Genomic DNA, 20,344 nt, shown 5'->3' with positions numbered 1-20,344 from the left:
ATACTACTTTGATGAGCCAAGGTATACCAGACCTGTTCTGCAAAAAAATATTTGTCTGAATAGCCAAACAGATCTACAGGGAGATCAGTTTCATTTTATTCACCAGTGAAGAATCACAGGAACTGAGCTGAAGTGGTAGAAAAAATGAAAGATATACTCTTTCCCCCTTGTGTTTTTCCACACACGCATGCTTCAAGTCCTTCATGTCTCCTTTCAGTTTATTCTCCTCTGTGTTGGACAGCACCAATTCTTTCAACATCAGACCAGCAATTAACTATATACAAATCATTGTTCTGTTCAGGAGATCACGCATCCGATGCTGAACTCAGAGGGCTGTCATAATGCATAGCAAGAGCATGGAAACCTATGTGACAAAACCAGGTAAGATCTGCAAGCCCCTGCTGTCTCAGTAAGGCTCTCACATTTTGATATAACCCATCCAGAAAGCAAGACAACAACAAGGTGCAGTAAAAACAAGTGAACCACAGAAAAACACAGGTGTCAGTGCTCTATACCCTAGCATAGAGTCACTTGAAGAAAAATTGGTCCAGAAATGAGGTCTCATCATCTTCAGTCTCCTCTGCTGTCTCTTCATCTCCAGCTACTCGATGCTTTCCCTAATTTTCTACAACTTCATAGCTGAGTGCTACACAAGCCTCAGTGAGAGGAGTTCCTGACCGTTGTAAACTTTCTTCTTCCAGAAGAAAGAGCCCTCCATCTCCCCAGCCAGGTGCTTAGTGCCTCTCTCTCAGTTGGGTTGGGGCCTGCAGCTGGGTGCGTGGCCTGGGCCGTGGGGGCACTGCTTGCTGCTGTGCACGGGGCTGTGGCAGAGGCCTCTGCTGCACATGGGTCTGCTGGGAGGTAGGGTTGGATGGTGGTTGAGGGAGCTTCCGCATCGCCATCTCTGTGTCCACCTGGTGGGTCTGCATCATCCTTTCCTCATCTGCAACAACAGGAGGCCTCAGCAGAAAGGCACCTACTTACATTTAAGCAGAAGGCAACGTTCTTATTGAAGCCCAATAGCAAGGAAAAAGTGTTTGGACCATGGATTTAAAAAACAAATATTGGTCTTACCTGCAAGGCCACTGTCACTTTCAGGTTGTCCTGCTACTTCAGCAAACAACCAAAGTCACTGTCACCCACACCCCCAGGCAACACTCATAGTTTTGCAGTGGCCCCAAAGCTGAAGTCCTGAAGGCACTACTGCTTTCTTTGGTCACTGATGGACACTCTCAGCCTGAGCTTCTCTGTCCCCTTTTGGACAGACTTTTTGGACACTCTACTTAGAGGGCAGCAAGGCACTGGCACAGGCTGCCCAGAGAAGGCGTGGAAGACCCATCCCTGGAGGTGCTCAAGGCCAGGCTGGATGGGGCCCTGGGCAGCCTGAGCTGGTGGGGGGCAGCCCTGCCCATGGCTGAGGGTTGAGACTGAGTAGGCTTTAAGATCCCCTCCAACCCCAGATGTTCTATGTTTCTATGAAATGGGCCTCTGAAGAGAAAGCGAGAGGCACCCACAGGAGGCAACACAAAAGCCCTGCTCTGCCACTGTCTGTCATGAAGATTTCCAGGGACCTGGAAATTGCCAGCATGAGTTTCTCAATAGGTAGAAGAATTAAATTCATGCCATCTTACTTTTGATCATTAACTCATCACCTGTGATACGTCAATCATCTTAGGTTAGGGATTGATGAATTTATCTCTTGGGGTACTGAAATAACCTTACACACCAAGCTGTTTCAAGGAGGCCAGCCACCTTATTTTAGTTGTATTATCCCAGATTTCTCTTCTGTTTTCTTGAATCCAGACCCAATAAATGAGGAGGTGCTGTCACTGCACTGTACAGAGAGTAATTTATCCTATTCAAAGAACATCAAGAACAGTCAAGAACAGCCATGGTACAAGACAAAATTCCAGTGGCTTTGCTCACACTGGCATTTTGCTCATGAGATGTGTCAAGTCTAAGACGGCATGGTTACGCTGTTGTGAGCTCTCCTAGAGGACAGGGAGAACACTCACCTATTCTTTGTGGTGATAACTTCAGGGGAGGTGAGGAGGCTGTGATGAGTTACCCACACTCAAGTTCTACCCTCAGCCACAGGAAGTGTCATGCTAACCCTTGCTGTCAGCCTGACCACAGGCGCCCTTGAGGTATCAGCAGGAGTTTCTTCACCTTGACAAATACTGCTGTGGTGTACAAAGGAGTTCTTCCTCCCATTTTGTGGTTCAAGCACTTATTCAACACAGAGCCTAGCTCTGTGACTGACTATACAGTAAGTCCGACACAGTGTGCAGGTGCAGAACTTGGAAACAAGCCTTCAACACCAACATGCAGCCCTGGCTGCAGGGTGATCTCCCTCATACTTGAGCTTCCTCTTCTGGGTGGGCCAGCCAGTTCTTCCTGAGTGTCAGCTCAGCATCCTCTGCCCAGCCAAACTAGGGGCAGTAAGCAAGCTGCAATTCAAGGCAACACCTCTATCTAGACAGAGTCTGCACTGGAGACTCTGGCAGAATATTTCTGGAAAAAGGGGCTTGACTTTTGGACAACAGATTCAAACTCCGCCTATGAACTCTTTAAAGTGCTCAAAGCTGGACCTCCAGTGTTGATATGCCTCCAACAATGTTGTTTTGCACCAGGAGATAGCTGAGGAAACCCCCTGAACAGCTGAGTTCTTGCCCTTTCTCCTTACATACAGTGTTTCCAAAGGTGACTAACAGTGTCAGAAATCCTAATTTTATACTATATAGATTTACTGAAAAAAATCTACCGACAGAATATCTAATTGTATGTTTAGCCCCATGGATGTTCATGACAGGTGGCCTTGGCCAAGGATTAGAGCAGCAGTTCTTCCCACATAGATAAACAGAAGGGCTAGAGAACAAAAAACCTTTTGTTTGAAGCTTGTCAGAAAGCAAGACTGACAAGAGCAGCTGATGTGCTGAGATTCACCATGTACCAAAGGTGGGTTCTTGCTCACACCACGACAGGAGCTCTTGCTCCTGCCCACAGGAATGCTGTCAGGAGGAAGCTCTAAGTTTTTAGGTGTCTAGTGGGCAACTTAAAGCCTTGAAACACTTACCATCATCTTCAAGCCTATCTGCTTTTTTCTTCCTGATGCAATAAATCAGCATAATCACAAAGACAACAAATAATACTGCGCCTCCTGCTATGCAGGAGATGATATAGAGGTCCAGCTTGCCTAGTTAAGAGAATAAAAAGGATGTTAGAGGGAAAAAAAACAACTTGTGTAACACCTACCTAGAATTTTGTATTTTTCTGCCAATTACTATAAAAGCAGCACTGGTGAGAGAACCCACCCTCTGTTCTTTTTCTGTACACAGCAGAAAGTTACTGGTCCTCACTGTGGAAGACAGTGTTGTAGAATACTGCAGAAACTTTCTCAGCAGAAAATTGAAACCAGCGCACTCATGCATGCTAGCTCCTCTTAAATTACCTCAAAGGGCCTGCTCCTGCAATAGACCCTGCTCCTGCAATAGAACCTTTTAAGGATAAAAAGCATCCAGGCAGTGCTCAGCACCTAACAGAATTTTTTTTTAAAGTAATTTGTCTAAGCTGCATACACAGAGAGCAGCTTGCCTCATATCATTTTGGTACTTCCGCTTCAATTTTTCGCGCTATGCAAATTAAAAATAGTAAAGAGTGAAAAAAAAAAAAAAAAAAAACATAATCAAAACAATATTAAAATGAACTAATTTTGGCTTTCTTAGGCATTCAACAGTCTTCAATGTGTGTTCCAAACAAGAAAACTTTTTTTTTAAAGTAATTTGTCTAAGCTGCATACACAGAGAGCAGCTTGCCTCATATCATTTTGGTACTTCCGCTTCAATTTTTCGCGCTATGCAAATTAAAAATAGTAAAGAGTGAAAAAAAAAAAAAAAAAAAACCATAATCAAATATCCCACAGCCTCAGAAAGTTTGATTTGCTTGGTAAGCAAAGATTTCTGTGAGCACTCTGTATTAGGCCAGTTAAGTTTTGCCAGATTTGCTTTCCTTCGTCACCTCCTGCTTGGGTGTTTGTGTGTGAACATGGGTGCTATGGAGCTCAGTCCCACAAATGCGTGCCTTCCTTTGCTTACTAAAAGACAAACCTCCAGAGGAAGAGACTCTGCTGGTACCACCTCAGCATGCACATGAAGGGCAAGAGTTGCAAGACTGAAGTCAAGGTGTACATCTACACAATGAAGACCAGCAGCAGCCTGGGCGGCTCCCTGAGAGCAAATGGAAACAAGTATCCTCGGCAACCTGGCTCTTCTCAGCTGCCAGTGTTGCACTGAAAAGTATTTTGCCCGTCCAATACCTGCTTCTCCCAGCTGACTACATGGCAAGCTCTGGCAGACTCATGTCTATAGGAAAAGTTAGACAAGCTCAATCCCATCTTAAGCTGTCATGTTCACTGAAGATCAATACTCCAAGTGACAGACAAAACTTCAAATGAGTAAGGAATTCCATGGAGCACTTCAGCTATGCTTATCTGAGTCACAGAGTCCCAAGGCTTGCTAACTTCTCCATAATCTCCCTCCTGATTGCCAGGCAGCCTTGGGAGTCCAAGCAGCTTATTTTTCCCCTTGTGAGAGCACCTACATACATCCACTGGTGGCAGACAACCACCACCTTCATAGCTATGAGCATGGAGAGGAGAAAAACAACATGCAAGTAATTTTCCCACCGTAAGTGTGTAAATCAAGAGCAAGTACCCTGAAATCAATGCCATTGGTTCATATACACAGGAGAAGATCCCAAGGCACATTTTCTAAAAGTAAAGCTTTTAGTTTCTGTTGCGGTAGCTTATCCTCTTGGGTAGTTTTATGCTGTCTTACTGAAATTGTCTCTTTGGCTATAATCCTTTGGGAAGCGTCACTTGTTTTAAAGGAATAAAAGTAGTATAAAAACAAGGGAAAGATGTTTTCTGCCTCTCACAGATTGCTGTATGCAATCAAAACCCAGCATCAGCAGTAGACTCACAGTACTGTACACAGGGAACCATGGATGCTTCTGGCTTCTGGACCAATCCTGCAGATCAACACAACTATTTTAAGTGCTGTAGCTGAGCCCAGATTCTGGTAAAAGGGGACTTTTTACCTGGGCACTTGAGTTCTTTTTCAGTTGTTTTTTTGCTGACTTGGTTCTTAACAATACATCTGTACCTCCCACTATGTCGAGTAGTAAATTCCACCTCTGTTACATTCGTTTGGGATTTATTGATTTTATCTTGAGTCAATTCTATTGTAAACACTTGGTCCTCAGTCTTCTTCTTCACTGCACATTTCACATATAGGGTTTTATTAATGCATTCAGCGCTGAGGATTGGCTGAGGAACAGGCTCTGAAAAAGATAAGGGACAGACAGGTCTGATGATGCTTCTCCTTTTGAAAGTCTCCGTTGTGAAGCAGAGCAGGGAATTAGCAGTAAGGGAGCAGCACCAGCTAATGAGACCAGAGAAGAATGAACAACAAGTCAGACCTCCACTGCAGAAGCAACACAGCAGTTAAAGAAAATTATAAAGAAAATAGCCATCATTTTCATCTTAACACACTTTTGATCTTTTTGTCTCCTTCCAGGCTCTCCTCAATTCCCTAGAAGGTGTTTCTTCCTCAAATAAAGTGGGATTGTTTGCACTAGCAAGAGACACTATGCTGTTGCTTCTCTGGAACCCATATTCACTGCAGTGTTGCCACAATTTGAAACCTGATTGTTATCCCCCATTCTGCTTCTGAATAGAAATACCTGTAGTTAACATTATAAGGGCATTTGAATTCCAGGTAGTTAACCAGATTAAAAGTGCAACCTGAAGGGACAGAATCATCAAATCATTAAAGTTAGAAAAGACCACTAAGATCACCTAGTCCAACCACCAATGTATTCCCACCATGCCCAGTAACCGCATTCCTCAGTGCCACATTCACATGGTTCTTGAACACCTCCAGGAACAGTGAGTCCACCACTTCCCTGGGCAGCCTGTGCCAGTGCCTCACTGCTCTTTCTGAGTGGAAATTTTTTTTCTGTTATAACTTCTTTACATAATTAAGGGAGAAGGTGAGGAGCCCCCACTGTGGAGCTCTCACAGATAAGGAGACCATGTAAGAGCACTTCAGCATAGCAGAGATGCATAGTGTGCCTGGACCATCTCCAGGCTCTGCCTGGCTCATGGCCATAGGAGGAAGTGGTGGTTTTGGGCAGAGGGGGTAGATAAGGGAGGCTGGAGACAGCCCTCTAACTCCTGCCCCAGTGTTCTGGTACAAATGCAGTTAGCTCTGGTCTGCCTGTACCCATCAGGAGATATTTCCTCCAAGAGGGAGCAAACAGCTACTTAGGTTGCTTTATGCATTGCCAAAGGCACTCAGCTTGCATGACAGCCACAGCATGAAAACCCCTTAGAACAGAAGACAAAACAAAACAGAGCACTCAGCTCCAAGGAGGCTACGACAGAGGGAGCAGATTTCTATCTCTCTCTGTCCTACGAGAAACTAGTTCTGTTTTGGTGCCAGATTCTCTGTCACTGGTGACAGAGATTGAAGCAGAGGAGGGTCACAGGAGTTTCCTCAACCAGGGAAAACTCACAGAGGTATCAGATGAAAAAAGCTCTATTTCTACCTTCTACATTAGGTAAACAACCACAAACTAGGGCCATCTCCAGCTGTGGGAAGTATAAGCTATGGACAGCATTGGTTTTGAGGCCATTAAGAGCTGTCTGTAGCTAATGAAGCCTAGGTGCACACTATAACAAGGAAAGGCACCTCCCTTCCCTCCTTAACCCACTCCCCTTCTGCAAGCTGTAAGGCATCTTTCTGAGGAAAGCCCTGGTGTGAAACACTGGAGTCCAGGTCATGTTGGTGTGCGATGGTGTCACCACCTCAACTATTTCTTTCTCTTCAGAACAGCTGTCTTTCCAACTCCAGTAACATTGCGTAAAGTAGATGACCATTGATGCTAGCACCCAGCAGTTACTGAAGCGTTTTTACTTCCACAGCTGTGTATCAGCAGTAAGGCAAGATCTCTGCTGCAGAGTAGGGAAGTGATGCAGCACATAGTTAACTTGCAACCTATCACCTTAACCTGAAATTAAACCCAGGTAACCCCAGTGACAACTCACTGCCTTAAAGCATGAATAAGGCCCCAGTGACTTCGTAAATCAGCAGGCAGTTTGCAATGATGGCTTCCAAAGAAGAAAGACACCCTTGGATTGGTATGGAGAGAGCAAAAAAACTCACCCAGAATGATGAGCACTATTGTTTTATCTGCCTTAAGCACTCCATTCTTGTCATAAGCAGACACCTTGTACATCCCGCTGTCTTCTTTCACCAGCTGCTCTATTCGGAGAGTCCCATTGAGGAGCACCTTGCACCTACACCGCGTCTTCTCCACATAATATTTAATTTTTTTATCTTTTATCTGAAGCAGCCTCTCATTGTTTTTGCTCCATATTGTCTCGTGCATGTTTTCAGCAGTGAAACTGAGCAGAGCTGTCTCATTCACTGCCTTGTAAATATTCATGGTACTGGTACCTATGAAGGTAAGAACAATCAGTGTGTCAGTTCATCCCAAGTAGCCCTTACTTCCCCACTCACCAATCCCAGCCACAGAATGGTTTGGGTTGGAAGAGACCTTTAAGATCATCTAGTCCCAACCTCCCTCTATCCGGAGGGGGAGGGACACCTCCTGCTAGCCCAGGTTGCTCAGAGACCCATCTAGCCTGGCCTTGAATGCTCCCAGGGAGGGGGCATCCACAACTAACACCTAGTCCCGTGATATAAAGCGTTTTCATTTTCCACCCACTCAGTTCCTTAAGCCTCTCTTCATGTTTCCTTTCACTGCTCCAAAGCTCCCCTTGATTGCTCGTTAGCTACATCAGCACCCAAATTAATTCTGAGGAAGCCAAGAGCCACATTCTCGAAAGCAGGCTTTATCCTCTGGGTGATTTATTCATTGTGATCTTGGATGCTGGGAGTTGTAGCTGCCTGTAGACTTCACTGTAATACAACGGAAAGCACAACAACAACAACAGAGCAGCAAGATCCCAGGCTGCAACAAGTGAGGATCCACTCAAATGTGGCGGCAGCAGCAATCACGGAAATAAGAGAAAGAAGCTACTTAACTTTAGAAAACCTGTAAGGTCCTCAGGTAAGCAGAGATCTCCAGATGAGACGCCCTCACCTCCACTTCCAGCCCTTAAATGAGGTCTGAGAACTCAGGTGCATTGCATGGACCTGAACTCCCCTGGGTTGGCCCTGCCTTCCCCCGGGTGCTCAATCACTGGTTCAGGCCATGACTCAGCATTTCCATTACATTCACCCTTCCTGCAAATAAGGTCACTTGGGTGGGCTTAGCTGTAGGCACAGGCTGATGTGCAGAGCAATCATTGCTGTCATCATTACTGTGAGCAGCAAGCTTGTGGAGGCCCTGGATCGTGGGATCACTTCAGCAGCAACGGTGATGGCCACAGTGATAAAAACAGTGGACTAAAGGACGTGCTTGTGTCAAACAGTGAGTGCATGACAACAAACTGGAGGAAGACGCAGGTCTGCAGGTCGCAGTGCCCCTCCACAGTGCATCCACCCCATGTTTCTAGCACAGCATCGTGGTATGGGAAAGCGAGGGGAAGAAACAAACAGCTAACCACAGCCTGTGAGCTTGTCAGGCACCGGGCGATGCTGGGAGATAAGCGAAGGCAAAAAAAAAGTCTTTTCTCTTGACAGGTGCCCTTTGATTGTAGATCCCCTCGGCAAAATAGGTGAGAGGAGGGCACTGCTCAGCAGTGCTGCCAGGAATGGGCACTCATTGTGAAGGTGATAGTCGGGAATGGCTGTGGGAAGTTAAACACATCACCACCTCGGTAGGTCCTGCAGTCTTCCCTCTGTACCTGGGTCCCATGCCCTTCATGCTTCAGGCTGCTTTGCAGCTCCTGCAAGGCATGGCTCTGGGGAACCATGCTGCTGGGGGCATGTTTTGACATAGAATCATATGGTCGTTAAGGTTGGAAAAGAACACTAAGATCACCCATCCCCACCACGCCCGCTAACCCATGTCCCTCAGTGCCACATCTACATGGTTTCTTGAACACCTCCAGAGACATCACTTCAGTGTGGCAATGCCTGCACCCCAGCTGCTGGTGGAAAAGTTGTAGGAGGAGATGTTAAAAACTGTTTACAAGTGTGAGGTGGAATATGTTCATTACTAACAACTTTCATTCTGAACTGCAACTTATTTCATTGTTCATTACCTATATTCATTCCTCTTTCATCCATAGGATAAAGCTGATGGGCAAGTGGGAGATTTCCTCCCAAATACCAGAGAGAACTAATTCTGCTCTAATATTATAGATTTCAAGCACTTTTCCCCACAGACATAAAAACTGTGTTTATGCACTTTTTACAGTCCTTCTCTGTAGTATATAATCCATTATTCCACAATGATAAACTACATTGCAGAGGGGCAACTGAAATCCAGCTGCTGCTTCAGCAAACTAACAGTATTAGAGATAACCAAAGAAATAAAGTAATTTGCCTCTGCAAGAAGAAAATAAATACTGAAGTGGTTCTGCCCCTAATGCAAGGTTCTTAGTTCAGTATCACATTTCTGACGAGGTATTTGATGCATCAAATGAAACATTCTGAAGCCAAGATGTCAGTCTGGGCAGCAGCTATCTTCCACAGAGACGGCACTACAGGTCGTACCCAAATGGCTGAATTCTGGTACTTGTCTGCTCTGTCACCAGCAAGTATTTAGAGCTAGGAACAGGATGCCTTTGCATAACAGATACACACATTTCTTTTTCTATCCAGAAGTGTGGAGAAAAAGATCTAAGTTTTCAGGGAAAAACCAGTGGCATCTCTAAGGACTGATTCCCAGCAACATCCCTATGGAGATCCCATGGATCTAATGGAAAGCGGAGGATTCCATACATGTGATACCAAGAATCTGTTTAGTTGAGGAAACAGCAATTCTTCTAATGTCAGCTGAAATGCTCAAGTGGCAGAAACATCTGAGCTGGCAGTGCAGAACCACAAGGAAGAGTCAAAAAAAAAAAAAAAAAAAAAAAAGCTCCAAAAAGTAACTTTAGAGAAGTAAAGAATGTTCTGTTTCTCTGCTTCAGGTAAATTTGAAACCCATTTTCCACTCAAGGAAAAAAACTTCATTTCTGTTTGGGAAGAAATACATCACATACCAAACATAAATTCCCACATTTACTGATTAACTTTGTTCTGGAGAAAAAAAACAATCAATCTATAGTGGAATGAACAGGAAAAAATAATCTGTGTGTAGCTAAGTTGTTAACTCATAGATTAGAGAGAAGGGGGAACCTTAATTAAGGTTTTAGATTAATACTTAAAAAATGAGAGCAGTAATGTACAAAACGTAAGTAGGCATTTGCTTACTGTTCTCACATCCTAGGCTCCTTGAGCTCCACTGATGACACTGAGATATAACACTCTTTCTGTTAATATTTAGGGAAGAATATAATTTGCACTTTCAGAAGATTCGCTCATCACTGATAAGAAAAGGTAATTACATGTGATAATGGCTCTGCACAATGCACCATGAAGTAGATCACTAATGTAGTACAAGCTACCTCAAGGGCAGAGAGAAAACTGCATGGTGACATTTCTTGTTATACACGTGTCAAATTAAAGTTCATTAACTTAAAACCAGACCTGTTTACAGTTTACTGTTATAATAGAAACGGAAAATTCAGGTCTTGTCCTCCTCTCCTGGCTGAAGATGAAATGAGTAATAATATCTACAACCCAGAGATCCTCCAGGCTTCTCACCCACTGGGAAAGTGGAACTGGTTTCTCATCAGTAACATCCCACCAAGTTGTAAATTGTTTGAAGGCAATTTTAACAATAGTAGCACAAAAAAAAAAGGTAAAAGATGTCAATGAAGACTTACATTTTGCATTGGGAAACAAAAGCAGCAAGCACTTGACTAGGAAAATCCTCCCGAAGTTCATTTTCAGGATCCAAAAAACCCAGTGCTGCCTTGTGAAGGACAGCTCCCAGCAGGTGAAAGGTTCTTCTGCTGAGAGCAGCAGCTGTGCCTGCGCAGCCTGCGCCCTCCTCCCCACCTTCCTCCCGCACTGGAGCACTTCTCGTTTCTCACCAGACACCCAGAGCAGCAGCAGCAGCACCTCCTGAAGGCTGTGCTCTGTCAGGATAGGGCAGCGTGCTGCAACGGGGACAGCATGACGAATACCCCCCAAGATCTGCCCACCCAGCTCGAGGGCCAGACGGGGCCCTCATCCTCTTCAGGGTCCACCTGAAGAGTTCAGCTCCAATATCCACGTCACTTTCCTTATGGGATGGATGTGCCTCTTGGGGCAGGGGTGGTGGGAGCCCTTCTGCTCCCCTGTGGCCCCTTCAGCAGAAAAGGGACGATAAGCCCAGTTCCCCAAGGGAAGAACCAAAACTGATGGCTGCTGGGCAACTTGTGGAAAGGGGACATACTTCCCTTGGAAAGTATTACATCAGCTTCACATCAGCATCTGATCTGCAGGGGGCTGGCCCAGTGTCACACATGGGTGTCCTGCTGGCATGGCCATCCATCCAAGCGAGCCATGGAAGAAGAGTGGGCTTGGGACAGAATGAAAACATGAAAACACTGCCTTGGTCTATCCAGAAACTAGCTCCAAAGCTGGCTGATGTTGGAAAGATTGTGAGGAAAGAAGTTGGGAGGAGGAATGGGAGTTAGGTCCAAGACCATGTGAGAAGCTAATAAATTCTTTATTTCAGTTTCCAACATGAAACAGATGGTGTGGGGAGGATTTTGCATTATCATCTCAGCACAATCTCTTTGCAATAGTGGCCACTGAAATCTTCCAGATTTTTATGGCAGATGTAAGCCAAGAAAGAAGACAGAAGAAAAGCTACGGCACAAGAAATGCACAAAATTAGATAAATCTTCTTCGTTGATTCACGAGATTCTCTATCCTTGAAGTTATAGGAAGGTCTAAGACCCTTCCCTTTCTCCAGCTTCGTCATTGTTTTAATGACCTTTCAGCTGGCAAAAAAACATTGCTGTTTGCACAGAAGGAAAAAAAATGGAAATGCCCAATGGAAAAAGCACTAAGGCCACAGTCAGTATTACTGATCCCCCCATTATGGTAAAACAGAGTTGTTCTTCCTTCTCTTTGTTGTTTACTTACAAAGAACACACAATGGAGACACATGAAACAAGAGGAAGCAACAGCAGCAAGATGACCGTTTTGTGCCTGACTTCTACCCTCCATGGGGGAAGCCAGACCGAGGGCGTGGAAGATGCCCAAAGGCAAGCAGTCCATGTTGGCAGTGCCAGCTTCAGGGGCTTCCAGCCACAACACCAACAGGACTTTGGGTAAATGAGGCAAGCCCATCCTCATCCCTCCTGCTTTTCTTGCTGGGTTCATTGATCAGGGCTAGAGGAGGCCCTGACATTCTGAAACCAATGTCCTCATTCTGCTCAATGTTGTCTTATAATTGGCTCATATTTTTCCGAAAGCCACCTCCCACTTCCATCAGGCCCCTGCTCCTTGTCAACATGTTCATACTGCAAACATGTTAAGACAGGGGCTGTCCCTTTGCTTTGGGCACAGACAGAGCCATGGTGCTACCCTGCTCACTGGATAAGGCTGTTGTGGAACTGCAAGAGATCTGTGATGGAAACAGATTGTCAGGAGTGACACACAAATGGAAAAACGTCTGTCTGTGAAAGAAAGAGAGAAGAGAGGTAAAGCTCCAGCACCAGAACAAGGCTTAAAAGATGTCCTGTATTTGTAATTGTCATCCAACATCCAGGAAGAAAAATCTCTAACCCCAGTGTGCTGTTAGAAAGCGGCAGTCCTTTATTCCTCACAATTCGTACCAGGCAATTTGACAAGCAAGTGCACCCTCTCAGAGTTCAGGTTCTACAGTTAAACAGTTAAGACATACATATGCAGTACATTGGCATAAATATTCATTCTTTTTCAAGGACTCATTAATATATGCTAATGTCCCTTTGGGCATGCTCAGTGGTATCTAAGGTGGTTGAGTAACTACCTACTTCTACCCTATTTTCCACCATCTGCTTCATCACCAAGACCTTTGACTCACTTTCAGCTGCTTTTCCCCAGTTTGGGAAATTTCCATTGTTTATTAGACCATAGTAAGCAACTTTTAAAACAATATATGTGGAACCCAAGGAAGATGTCGTTGCACCTTTTGAGGCAAAAGATAACAGTATACTACTATGACTCCAGTGCTTCTTGTGAGGCAAAATCATTGAGGTAAGATAAAAGTATTCCATTATGTCCCCAGTGCAAAATCATTGAGGAAAACAAGACTATTCACCCATTAAAGTTGAAACAGAAATTTTTAGAACTATCACTCCTGGATTCCTTTTGCTAAACTAATATATTGGTTCTTAAACTAAGGTACTGCTCCCTATTGCTAAACAAACCAACCTATACCATAATGAAGGACACTATTTCCAGAGAATGGGGTTTTTGTCATGCCCAGTGCCTGCACTCTTGTAAAATCACAGCGCAAATGACTCAGCATGGCAGCCCCCATACCCTGTTGTAGACACCAAAATTCTCCCTGTTAGAGCAACAGCAGCAAGAACCCACTCCTAGAAGGTCTGCTCAAAAACGAGCTTGCTGTGCCCAGTGAGGAAGAACAGAAAGGAGGAGATTGGGGCTCAACAGCCAATACCCCCCGCCGTACATCACAGAAGTGACATCAGGCCTGGGCATCTGTGAAGAGCTGGGTGTGCGTGCACAAAACACAGAGATTTTGTACAAAAAAACATCTTTCCCCTTCCTTGGGACCTGAAGATGGACTCAGTCACTCTGCCTTCCTGCACTGCAGGACTACAAATAGAAGCTGCTGTGTGGAAGTGCTGGGCACCATGGCACAGCCAGGCCAGAAAAGGAGCACACCACCCACCTGCCAGGATCCCTCATCTCACCCCACCAAGCAGCCCCTTTTCTAACCAGCACTGAACAGTTTCTGCACCAGTGATTGCTCGCACCATCCCAAGTCAGGATGACTTGAGGCTAGGTCTACCAGGCATGGAGAGAACCATGGCCTGATTATCTCCTGCGAGCTTTTCCACTTGCTGCTGAAAGCCTCTCCCACTCATTACACAGGAGGTAACACTGCTGGGCTAAACAAGAGCTGGATAGAAAAGCAGGGCATGGCCAGAAAAAGAGATGCCTCACAGTGCTGCAGTGCTGGTCTCATCTTCAGCTAGGCCCATCATCCTGCTCATGACAATGCGTTCTTGGCCATCATAATGCTAAAAATCTCCATCTTCTGACACACAGTAAGTGTGAGGGCCAAATGCAGCCCCATTACAATGGCGTGTTTCTTTGCAGCCACTGCTGTCTTTGCGGTATTGTTTCCGTGGCAAAAGCCACAAAGTGCTTTTGTTGCTTGCTCTCTTTTTTACTCTTCTGTTCTTTGTAGCACGCTAACCGGTTTCCTCTCAGGGAATGTAAGCATCATAATTACATTTCCAAGGAAAGGTGAGAGACTCCCACACATCTGAAGGCAACATCTCAAGAGACAATGTGTAGCTGTTCCCATCTCTAATTCTTCAATATAGTGATAAGCTAATAGATGTTCATGCTTGAGGCATGAAAAAAAAAAAGAAATAAAGAATGATGCTCGATCTACTAGAAAAAAAAGAGTACAAATACAAATACACTTAGCATGCTATTCTCAGAAAAGACTACATGTAGTAAGGCAGTGTGAGTTTTTAGTCCATCTGCTAATTTACACTATCTCATCTAGTAGGAAGCTGAGTTTGGGGTAAAAGGCATTTGGGTGGTACTCATTAAGTTTCTCTCAGAGTCAGACATCATGATCTCACCATCATTTGAGAACCTTGCTAGGAAAGAGGACAGGACTGCAAATTTACTCCCATGCATTTCTCACCAAGACAGGCCTTTACTTACACACAGTTTGTAAGAAGAGTGATCTTGACTGAAATAAAAATAAAGTTTTGGCCAAAAGTTTGGTGGGGACACTGGCTGGGTGGTTCAGAGCCCAAGGCTGTGAGTCTGTGACATGCAAACCGAGAGCACTGCTTTGACTATGTACAGTGGAAATATTCCAAAAACAGCATCATATCCTGTCAGTGCTGAAACAGCTGTCTGACAGAATTTGTTTTTATCTTTCTCTGAAAAAAAGGTAGATGTAAGTCTTCCAAGACAGACTTGCACAAAATAGCCTTTGGCTGATTTTCTGAAGAAAAATGGCTCCCTTTCTATTTCCATAGCACCACATCATCAGTCCCAACTCCTCTCTTTCTCAGATTCATTTTCTTCCTTTCTACCTATAAAAAAGTGTCAACAACTAAACCTCAGAAAACAGACCCAATTTAAGCCTGGTCTGAAGAGACATAACTGCCTCAGAATGTGCAGTCTGACAACCTGCAGTTCACAACAATGACCTTGGCCAAGAATCACAGAATCACAGAACTGTAGAGATTGAAAGGGACCTCAGGACGTCACCGAGACCAACCCCCTGCTACAGTAGTTCCCTACAGCAGGTCACACAGGAAAGCATCCAGGTGGGTCTTGAATATCTCCAGAGGAGGAGACTGCACCACCTCTCTGTGCAGCCTGCTCCAGGGCAGCTCTGTCACTCTCACAGTAAAGAAGCTCTTCCTCATGTTTGTATGGAACTTTCTGTGCTCCAGTTGCCCCTTTTCCTGTCACTGGGCACCACTGAAAAGAGCCTGGCCCCATCCAATGACTCCTGCAACTTAGACGACTATAAACAGCGATAAACCTTCTCTCCTCCAGGCTGGGCAGTCCCAGGTCTCTCAGCCTTTCCACGTACAGGAGATGCTCCAGGTCCCTCATCATCTTTGCGCCCCTCTGCTGGACTCTCTCCAGCAGTTCCCTGTCTTTCTTGAACTGAGAAGCCCAGAACTGGACACAGTAGCCCAGATGTAGCCTTGCCAGGGCAGAGTAGAGGAGGAGGATTACCTCCCTTGACCTGCTGCCCACACTCTTTTTAATACATTTCAGGATACCATTGGCCCTCTTGGCTACAAGGGCACACTGCTGGCTCATGGCCAACTTGTTGCCCACCATCCCACTCAGGTCCTTCCACTCAGAGCTCCTCTCCACTAGGTCAGCCCATAACCTGTGCTGATAAATGTGGTTATTCCTTCCCACGTGCAAGACTCTACACGTGCTCTTGCTGAAGCTCATCTGGTTCCTCTCCGCCCAGCTGTTCAGCCTGTCCAGATCTTGCTGAATGGCAGCACAGGCTCCTGGTGTGTCAGCCACTCCTCCCAGCTTAGTATCATTAGCAAACTTGCTGAGGGTGGACTCCATCCCTTCACCTAGGTCACTGATGAAGAGGTTGAACAAGACTGGACCTAGCACCGACTCCTAGAGAACACTGCTAGAAGGTATCAGCATCCCATCAGACAATCATTCTTGCAGATGGTGCATGTCAGTCTTGCCTCTCTGACACTGATTTCCTTCATCTGTAATGAGATAGATTTAGAATCTAACTTTCAGTGTCTTATTCCAGCGGTTTCATTGACTTCACTGCTAACGCACAACATGCTATAGTTCAAGCAAGAGTCTGTTGGCTCAATGCAGTCAGCTTGTCTTACACAATAAGCCAGACAGAGGAACAGAACAGTCTCCTGGTCCTAGTGGTAATAAATACACAAAGACCTGTCTTAACTACATTATGTTCCTTAATCACCCTAGAGATGATGGACTAACTACACAAGGAAGATACCAGGACAGCTAAGCATTCATTTGTTCAGCTGCAGGGATGCATCCATTGCCTGGCTCAGCTGATCCTGCATCATGACAGGTACAGAGATGACATTTCTCTGCTGACAGGCTATGAGTTTGATGTGACAATGATGCTACAGTTGCTAGCAGGTTTGGTATGATGTAGGCATGGTAATGTATGCCAAGAGGGACAGAAGAGAAGCTGTTCTTAGAAATACATTCAGGAAAGACATCTTATGATCATCTAAATAAGTAACGTTTCAGACAAGATCTGACACTCTCCAGAAGCCATCAGCTTAACAAATGCATAAATATGCATTTGATGCTTTGTACAACGTTTTATTTTATTCTGCTATTACAGCTCCGGAGAGAGTGAGAGACAATCTAGAATAGGTAGCTGGGAGGATGAGAAGTGAGCCAGGAGACTAAGCACTAACAACTGGGTAATATATTTCAACACCAAGGGCATTTCTTTCTAAGATCAGCCCTGAACAGCCTTCACACAGGTCCACTCACAAAGAAAGGTCTAAACTTTGAACGCAAGTCATCAGCACAACTTGTTAAGCTGCAGTCATTATAGGGATTTGTCCTAATGGTGTAGTGACTGGGAGGCATCTATGCAGACATGAGATGTTCATCTTCCCAGGAGACCTTGGATAAGTACCTTCTCAACTGGCAACACAGGTCCCAAAACTGCTGTCGAATGTGGCTGTTTCTTAAATGATGAAGTGATGATGACATGCAAAAGCCCTTATACAGCCCTGTACTTCCACACAAGGAGACCTGGCCTTTGGCACCAGGAAATGAAGATGGAAACCTCTCAGGAACAACTGAGTGACCTGTCAGATAGGCCTCTCTGAGTCAGCTCCCTTACACAACTGCTCTCTGTAGTGGGGGAGAGGGGCAGCTCTTCATGGTGCAGGATGGCAGGGCAGCAGGACAGGTCACCTTGTCCCACTGTGCTCCAAGCACCAAGCAGATGCAGCACAGAATTTCTCGAGCAGCAGCATGGCCTTTACCACAACATGGGAAAGCACAGGCGCCAAGCTGGCTGTGTTTCTGATTGCTTATAGCCCACGGTTCCTGTTGTCAGCAGGCAAGGGTAAAGGCTAAGGTGCTGTGTCACTGCATTTCTGAGAATTTCTGGGTTTTATGATCTTAGTGAAGCAGGCAGAGGAAGTTCTTGGTTTAATGCTGGGGAACTGGAGGCAAGCTGAGGCTTTTCACAGCATTTCTATCAATTCAATACATCAGGGCCAGCTCCCTCTTTCACTTGTGTGAGTCAAAAGGAAACAAGCACCTCACATATTAGCACGGTTAAGAGAGAAGTGTTGACCACCTGACAGCCTCAGCAAGCAGCCTCCCTCACATTCCAGGCAGCCAGACCACCACACGCACTGCAGCCCAAGCAGACCACGCACAGCACCCCATGTGTCTCCTGCCTCTAGCAACACCACACGCAGGTGTCAGGAGCTCATCTATCAGCAAGGCTTTTTCTTTTTTTTCTTGTTTCCCTCCCTCTCCCCATTTTTTTTTTTGTTATTACGAAGACCTATGTGGTCAGCCCAGCATCACAGATGGGGAAGTGCAGGCAGCGGATGATGACATGATGTGCTCAGGTCAACCAGCAAGTCCAAAGAACAACAGGGAATTGAACCAGGTGTTCCCACTGCCTGCCTACAGAGCACCATGTAAGAGCACCTCTCATCTAGAGCATCTATTGCCACAACCAAGGCCTCAGTGGTATGGTTCTGGATGGTGTCATCATTCTTTCCAGCCATCCCTTTTTTCTTTCATCACAGAAGAGCGAGCTTTTGATGACTATATTCCAGTCTTGTCCCTTACGCACATAATTTTCAGCTACTCAGTAAAAACACACTGAGCCGTAGAAGCCTCTTTACAGAACCACAGCTTTACAGCGCAACTTCAATGGAAAGTTACTATGGACGTTTTGTGCCCACGTAGGCACTGGGTTGGAACTACAGCTGCAGCAGTTATTTACAGTGTCATGGAAGTTCCTTTAAGATCTTAAGCATCAGTAATTCAGTATAAGCACCGACAGATACTTTCCTCTCTTTGAGGATGGTTTTCTTTTTTCAATATTTACTATCTAATTGACAGCAGCATTGAATTCTACTGATCTTGCCTCCAGCAAAGAAGATTCCCTCTATCTATAGTTGGTTCTCCAGAGAAAGCTATAAATCCTTGTTTGTATTCGTCAAATAATGAAGCTTTGCATTTCCAACAAAAGGTAAACAAGCAAAACCCCTTATCAGAAACTAAATCATTTGAATTAAAGAACCCCAAACCCTCAACGTGCAAATCCAGACTGACTGTTGGACAGCTGACTCCCCCTTACTCCCAGTGCTGAACTTCATCCCTGCTGTCCCACATCCCATTAGTACAGGTTCAGCTCTTCTTTCAGAGGAGAAATCTGAGGCCCATCGCTCTGCAACAAAAAGCTTTCACAAGAGGGCAAACTGGTATTGCTCCTTGCTTCGAGTCACATGTCTGAAGTCACTGCTGGAATTCTTTTCAAACAGACCAAAACTTGGTCATACCATCTTTTTCTTTTTTTTTTTTGTTTCTTTGTCTTATTGTACAACTTCTAGTGTTAAAAAAATCTTTTACGCTATTTAGTTTTGTGAAAACACGTTTTGCCCTCAAAGAGAAACTTGTAGAAGATGAAAGCTGAGACAGCAATGCAAAGGAGTACAGATACTGAACTATTTCTTTATTCCATTTGCATGTGATGTGGGAGCAGATGATAATTCTTCTTAATACCCTGTATTTGCAATTTTAAAAGATTCACTGAAAATTGCTTCCTAATTCTCCTTGTGTAATCCAACTATTTCCCAGAGTGTTAGATAACACTAAAACCAGGAGTAGCTGTGATCAGTTGAGGTGATTTTTATAAAATTGCATAGAATTCAGGTTTGATGTTTTGCTTTTTCATCTGATTTCCAGCATTAACTATGAAATACACACTTTATGAATGTAGTCCTGTTATTTTTTAATACATATCAGATATCAGCTACATGCTATATGCTAACCAGAAAAATAAGGCAATTAAAAATAAGTTCTCATTGGCGATCCATATTTGCAACCTCTACAGAAAGATACATTTCCTTTATTGTTTGCATTTTATAATAGCACAGTGAGCAGCCATTCTCCCCCATCCTATCACCATCCATGCAAAAAGTCAGTTTCCCTCCTGTTTATAAGCTCCCCCAAGTACTGGAAGGCCACAATGTGGTCGTCCTGGAGCCTTCTCTCCTCCAGGCTAAGCAAGCCCAACTCCCTCAGCTTGTCTTCATAGGAGGGGTGCTCCAGCCCTCTGATCACCCTTGTGGCCCTCCTCTGGACCCTCCTCCAACAGCTCTGCATCCTTCTCATACTGGGGGCCCTAGATCTGGACACAGAACTCTAAATGGCGTCTCATGAGGGCAGAGCAGAGAGGCACAACCCTCCCCCTCTCCCTGCTGGCCACCCCTCTTTGCTGCAGCCCAGGATGCTGTTGTCCTACTGGGATGCAAGAGCGCTGTCCTACAGCCTCTCCTAATCCAATTTACAAGGCAGTGCCCTTATGCCCTCTGTTCCCCAGA

At 45.0% G+C, this 20,344-nt stretch overlaps 1 protein-coding gene across 1 annotated transcript; it reads right to left on the bottom strand.

Moving 5' to 3' along the window:
• CD2 (CD2 molecule) lies at positions 714-11,104 on the bottom strand. The gene is made up of 5 exons (XM_021402260.1): positions 10,907-11,104; positions 7,227-7,520; positions 5,098-5,340; positions 3,077-3,196; positions 714-943 (listed from the first exon to the last, which is right to left on the bottom strand). The coding sequence occupies exons 1-5, from the start codon at positions 10,965-10,967 to the stop codon at positions 735-737; spliced, it is 927 nt and encodes a 308-aa protein (XP_021257935.1). The 5' UTR covers positions 10,968-11,104; the 3' UTR covers positions 714-734.

The sequence above is a fragment of the Numida meleagris genome, chromosome 1 (assembly GCF_002078875.1).
Source record: "Numida meleagris isolate 19003 breed g44 Domestic line chromosome 1, NumMel1.0, whole genome shotgun sequence".
Taxonomy (NCBI): Eukaryota; Metazoa; Chordata; class Aves; order Galliformes; family Numididae; genus Numida; species Numida meleagris.
This window is presented reverse-complemented; position numbering and strand designations above follow the sequence as displayed.

Coding starts and splice junctions, on each gene's coding strand:
- CD2 (XM_021402260.1), bottom strand. CDS start 10,967: ATGAACTTCGGGAGGATTTTCCTAGTCAAGTGCTTGCTGCTTTTGTTT. Junction 7,521..10,906: donor TTTGTTTCCCAATGCAAAAT/GTAAGTCTTCAT, acceptor TTACCTTCATAG/GTACCAGTACCATGAATATT. Junction 5,341..7,226: donor AATAGTGCTCATCATTCTGG/GTGAGTTTTTTT, acceptor TATCTTTTTCAG/AGCCTGTTCCTCAGCCAATC.